This window comes from Dama dama, chromosome 21 (genome assembly GCF_033118175.1).
Source record: "Dama dama isolate Ldn47 chromosome 21, ASM3311817v1, whole genome shotgun sequence".
Classification (NCBI taxonomy): Eukaryota; Metazoa; Chordata; class Mammalia; order Artiodactyla; family Cervidae; genus Dama; species Dama dama.
The window spans coordinates 4,134,432-4,140,431 of record NC_083701.1 but is presented as its reverse complement, the minus strand read 5'-3'; the positions used below and the strand labels follow the sequence as shown (position 1 = coordinate 4,140,431).

Sequence of the window (6,000 nt, the reverse complement as noted above, 5' to 3'; positions counted from 1 at the left end):
CCCTGTCTCTGGGATTCTCCAGGCAAGAACACTGGAGTGGGTTGCCATTTCCTTCTCCAATGCATGAAAGTGAAAAGTGAAAGTGAAGTCGCTCAGTCGTGTCTGACTCTTAGTGACCCCATGGACTGCAGCCTACCAGGCTCCTCCACCCATGGGGTTTTCCAGGCAAGAGTACTGAGTGGGTTGCCAGTGCCTTCTCCGCCCGACACTGCTAGACAGGTAGCAATCACGGCAAGCATGCAGAGCTTGGCTTCTTGTTTCACCAAGAAGATGGAGGAAAAGGTTAACTTACGTTGGGCCATTCTTTTGAGTGGTGTTCTTGACTTGTCAAAAAGACAGAGTGTAAAAGAAATGAATAACTTTTGGGAGCTTGCCTGTATATTACTTGATCTGACAAGTTATCTGAGAAATTTCAAATGATCTGAAGGAACAGAACCAGAAGAAAGGATATTACACCAAGAACTTTACTGGCAACACCTTTTTAATAGGTCAAAGTAACTGTACAGTTCATTATATTCTTCCTGAGAATAATTTATATCCCCCAACAAACTAAACGGAGGGTGTATTTTTCAAAATTATTTAACAGAATGGATGGTAAAACTGGACATCAAAGGGAAACCAAATCTCCGTTTCGCCCAATTCTCTCCTGGGAAGACAGACACAATGAAGGGTTAGTTAACTCCAGTGGCTGTAAAATAGTCAACATGGCTTTAATTTTTCTTTATAAATTATATAAAAATGGAAAACAGGGATGGTTCCAGAACTTCTTCTCAATGCAGTTTGGAGGTGCTCTGGTACAAAGCATTTCTGCTTCCGAGAGAAATAACATCGCTACAAAAAACTGGCACATTATTCTGGTGAAAAAAGACAAAAGTTTTTAGTGTGTTCTACAGCTAGTTTCCAACCAAATGTTTCACACACCCACATGAAAGTGAAAGGCAGGAAGGAGGAGAGAGTTGTAGTTTTTTTTTTTTTCTGAAATGACTCAAGTCTTCAAAATATAGCTTTTATATTCTTCCTCTGTAAAGTGGTATTAGCATATTGCAACTGTAGAGTGTTCTGACGACAAAAATTCCAGTCTGGATCGCAAGTCTGCGGTTGGCAAAGGGCTTCTCAGCCCCATGGTTCCTGGAACCCTCCGCTTCCTCCTCTTCTTCCAAAGCGAGGTCTGGCCAGTTCAGGAATCAGCGTGTCACCACCTTGGCTGTTTCCACGAAAGCATATCCTGACACGAGCACAGCCTGTCCTTCATCATTCTTTAAGAGCTTCTCACATACAACTTTTACTCTCAGAAGAACGCCACACTGTGGATCCCGGACTTATCTGAACACCATGATTAAAGAGCCGAAACAAAAACAACCCAAATCAGAACGCAGTTAAACTTATGTGAGATTTTCAAGCAGCCGTCAGTCAAATGCTGTCGGTGCCGGCCAGGCTGGGCCTCGCTGCTGGTGGGGGCGGGGCAGGCCCGCGCTCAGTGCGGCCTCGGCTGCCCCAGGCCCTTCAGTCTGGCCTGGTCGATGACGTCGAGCAGGTTCTTGGCATCCACAGCCAGCGCGTGTGCGGCCGTCAGCATCTGCTTCTTGTACTCCTGCTGCAGGCTGGTCATGACGTACTGCTGGGCCAGTTTCATCTTGTTGATGAGCTCCCCCAGGTCAGAGTTCAGCAGCTTCTGGGCCATCTCGATCTGCAAGGACAAGAGGGTCAGGAGAGCTGCCTGTGGCCACTGCTCAGGGGGTCCTAGGCGCTCTTCTTAGGTGCCTCCGGGAGAAGAAACGCTCTTTCTTCCCTGGAAACAAGAGGGAAGTGGGTCTCCCCCTTCAGGCCTGCATGCCTCTGCCGCGCCCGCCGCGGGACCTTCCTTTGCTACACGGGAGGCAGTTCAAGGATGTCAGCAGGCCTCGCCCCAACTGGATGTCAACTCCAGACCCTTCCAAACAGATCAGAGGGCGAAGTGGAGGCCGCAGGGATGGAAGAGGCCCTGGGCGAGACAGTGATCTATCCACCTGCTCTTTAAACAGTCAGCGAGCACTTACTGTGTACAAGGCCCTCGGAGCTGTGGACACAAGAGATGATCAGAGAAATCACCCCACACAGATGGACCCGGAGAAGAGCAGGTCACAGCTCTGAAGAGCAACAGAGATGCCACAGAGGGGTGCGCCCCCACAGTTGGCCGAGACGGCACCCGCTTGCTGGCTTCCACCGTGAAGGGCCTCACAGCCCCCCGCTCACCGTGCTCCTGCGGGACGCAGCAGCAGGGAGGCCCAAGGGGTTTCAGGAAGGGGAATGACGCAACCCAGAGAGGGCACTGGTGCATGAAGGGGCTGAACCGACAATGTGGAGAGCCTGGAGGCAGCGCAAACAGCTGAGAGGGGCTGTGGTCCTTCAGGGAAGAGGAGCGAGGCCGTGCGGATGGAGAAGCAAGGCCTGACCTAAGACGTGCGGCTGACAGCAGGCTGCCTGTGTGCACGCGCATGCACCCATGTGTGTACACGTGGTTCGTGCTGGGCAGGGTGGTGGGTGCACATTGGTCCCACTGACGCCACAGGAAGAACGTGTGGTAGGGGCAGACTCCCGCAGAGAGCCTGCGCCCAGGGCTTAGAGGGAGGCCCACTGACAGCCTGGGGGGTGGCCCTCAAACACTGGGATCTGTGGGTGTCAGGAGGACTGCCACGGAGAAAAGGTGTCTGTGAACACACACTGGGGGGCACACCTTGGGATGGTCACACTCAGAGCAGCAGAGAAGAGCTGCGGGGGGCAGGTGGCGAGCGAGGTCGGAGGGAGGGAGGTTCTGAAATCCGGGGGTCTCACCGGGGAGTCAGGACTGAGGGCGGGGGATGAGGGGTGGCCTCCGGGACTCCTGGCAGGAGAAGCAGAGAAATGCTAATACTGGGTCCAGAGGCACCTGGCCAGGTAGACAGGTGGGAAGGCAGGAGAGGAAGCAGGAGAGCCAGCGACAGGGAGGGGCCATGACAGGCCTGGCAGCCACGGCTGCAGTCAGACCTGGTCATGTGGGGCCTCCCCGGGGGCTCAGGCGGTAAAGAATCTGCCTGCAATGCAGGAGACCTGGGTTTGATCCCTGGGTGGGGAAGATCCCCAGGAGAAGGGAATGGCTGCCCAGTCCAACATTCTTGCCTAGAGAATTCCCACGGACAGAGGAGTCTGGTGGGCTACTGTTTCCTCGCTTCTGGTACCTGGACTTTCCTCATTCTGGTGCAAAATTCTTGCTCATTGTAGAAAACCAACTAAAGGTCTAATAAAGCAGACAAAGGAGCTAATCTCCTAACTGGAGAGAAACATAAAGCTACACGGGGACAGCCAATCAGAGCCATTTTCCAAAATGACGTTAAGTGGTGTCATGCAGGGAAGTCGACGACACGTACAGAAGACCCCGTGCAGGTGCTGCACCCCGCCGCCCCACACGTCCTGACACTGCCTGGGCGGGCTGCCAGGGAAATGGCCTCCCGAGGGGGTGCAGCAGGGAGGGGGGACCCAGGGCCCCACGGCCTGGTCCCATCATGGGGGACAGCGAGCGCCCGAGCAGCTGACCCCGGAGAAGCACACAGACACGCTGGTGTCAGGGGCCCCGTGAGCCCCAGGCTGTCACCCACCAAAGGGAGAAGCCGGACCACGACCTGCTGAGCAGACAAGCCTGCCGGTCGGCGTGAAACCCCGGTGGTGGTGACCGTGCGGAGCAAGAGAACAGCCCGGCCGTCAGCAAAGGCGAGCAGAAACACCACAGGCAGGGGGCGGGGGGCACGACAAGTGCAGCCCCTCCCAGGGGGCCCCAGAGACACAGACGCCGAGTGAGCAGACACGCAGAGACTGCAAATGTGATCCCACAGGGCAGGCGGCAGACTGGGGCGGGGGACCTGAAAACTCGTGGTGCTATTCTGGAAACTTTCTATAAGTCTGAAATCATTTCAAAATAAAAAGTAAAGAAACACAAAAAACTAAAAAAACAAAACAAACAGGGCCCGCTGGGCTGAAGGACAGACCACGGGCCCCAAGAGAGAAAGCAGAAAAGTGAACGCAGGAGACAGGAGCGGCGAGGCGAGGGAAGTGGGCAGGGCCAGTTGCAGACCCCAGACGTTAGACTTATTTACTGGTCACAGGTTTTTATATCGCTGCTTTCAGTGGGAATCCAGGATCGCTCACAGAGGAACTTGAGGAAGCGGGCAGGAGGCCTCTCCCGGCCCAGCCTGTGCTCCATCCGTGCTCCTGAGGACCCCATGGTGCCTGCGGTCCCACACCCGTGCTCCCACCCACCCTCAGGACGTCCCGTTCTTCACGGTACGGGCGCCAGTCACCCCACGGGGCCCTCAGGATGGACAGCTGGTCCTCAGAGTCCCCATCTGGGGCACTGGCCGGAAGGTCATGCCCCGCAGAGCGGTCACCGCAGCCCCGAGGGCCCACACACTGCCCCCTGGATGAGGCCCTACCTCTCGGTGGGTGCTGGCAGGCAGGACAGGGATGGTCTCATCCACCGTGGCCAACAGCGTCCTCAGGGCCAGACCGACTTCCTGACAGACAAGAGACCACACCAGCATTAGGATGCACACCAGGCAGCTCCATGCCAGCTGTGCTGGTGTCTCCTTCCAGTGACAGGACTTTCATTTCCTTTCCACTACTTTGGGGGAAATTTCTGTATTTCTTTTCCACAGTCCTGAGCCTGATCTCGTTATGAGGCAGATTCAGATCTCTGAACACATTGCTCTTCTGTCCAGGGAACAGGGGCTCAGGTAGGGAAAGTGGGCTGCCTGTGCAAAAAGACTTTCTCTCCCCGGTGCTCTCCACAGCCTTGAGGGGCGGACGGGAAGGGTGTGGCCACTGCCACACGTGGGCGCAAAGGCCAGGTGGTACCAGCTCTGGGGGCCACGCTGATCCTGGGGCTTCATCCCCTATGCACATGGGGCACAACAGCCCTCCCCTGGCCACTCGGGGTTTAAGGGGCCAAGGGTAATTAAAAACGGTATGACGCCATGGGGATCAACTATGTAAGGACTCAAGTGTTAAGTTATGCCTGCAGCATGGATGAGACCAGTAAGGACAGGCTGGTTATTACCACTTGATCAATATACAAAAAGTATCATTTTGCCAGAATAATACAGTTAAAAAAGGAGCTTCTACAAAATCACCCCAAAAAGTTTTATTATGTACAAAATCCTGATTGCTTTTGTATCTAGTTGCGTTTTATTAGAATTTTTTAAAAAATGCCTGTGGTTCCTGCAAATTGACCCTTAAGAACTTTGGTTACAATTGCCATGGGAATAGGCTACAAACTCAATCAGAATGGAGTAACTGGGCTGTCCACAAAATAGCATGACTTCCAAGCAGCTATTCCACACTGGGGTTTAAAAACAGCTGTTCTAGAGATGGCTCACTGGTACACTAAAAAGGTTGTTCAATCCTGTAACTACACAAAAAGGAACAATCCTGTTAAAAAATGAGCAAAGGACTTGAACAGACATTTCTCCAAAGAAGATAAATCGGGAACAGAATGACTACAAAATCCAGCAATTCCACTTCTGGGTGAACGCCCTACAGAGCTGAAAGCAGGGTCTCCCCAGGTTACCTGTCTGGCCCTTTAACAACGTAACCGCCTCCCCTACTGTGGCGGCACCAGACCGTCTGCGTCCTCCTGCAGCTGTTCTCACCCAAGACCACCTGAACCAGCAGCCGCTGTTGACGACTCTTCTGCACAGGACGCTCCGGGACCGAGGTCGGGAACGGCAGTGGTCACCGGGCGGTGCAGACCTTCTGAAGTGGTGGGGTGGATGGACTGAGGGGCACAGGGACCCGCTGCCATGCGCGTGACAGGGCTCAGCTCACCTTCACCATGGGGACGTACTCCTCTGGCGGGGCAGGCTGGATCTTGCTGGACATCTCGATGACCGCTCTCACCAGGCCCGTCACGTTCTCATACACCCTGTCGTTGGACCGGTCCAGGTTGGCGGTGGGAGGGGGGCTGATCTCCTGGGGCTGAAGCTGCCAAAACAG

The 6,000-nt window shown here is 54.5% G+C and overlaps 1 protein-coding gene across 14 annotated transcripts in view; it reads right to left on the bottom strand.

The window, feature by feature from the left end:
* Positions 1–463: 463 nt before the first annotated feature.
* PTK2 (protein tyrosine kinase 2) overlaps positions 464–6,000 on the bottom strand; it is a 207,804-nt gene continuing 202,267 nt past the window's right edge. For all 14 annotated transcript variants that reach the window (XM_061123123.1, XM_061123121.1, XM_061123124.1 and 11 more), the window contains 3 exons: positions 5,833–5,988; positions 4,443–4,523; positions 464–1,687 (listed from right to left, as the gene is read on the bottom strand). In XM_061123123.1, the coding sequence (XP_060979106.1) occupies positions 1,475–1,687; positions 4,443–4,523; positions 5,833–5,988 (450 nt within the window). In that variant the 3' untranslated portion in view covers positions 464–1,474. The remainder of the gene's footprint in view (positions 1,688–4,442; positions 4,524–5,832; positions 5,989–6,000) is intronic.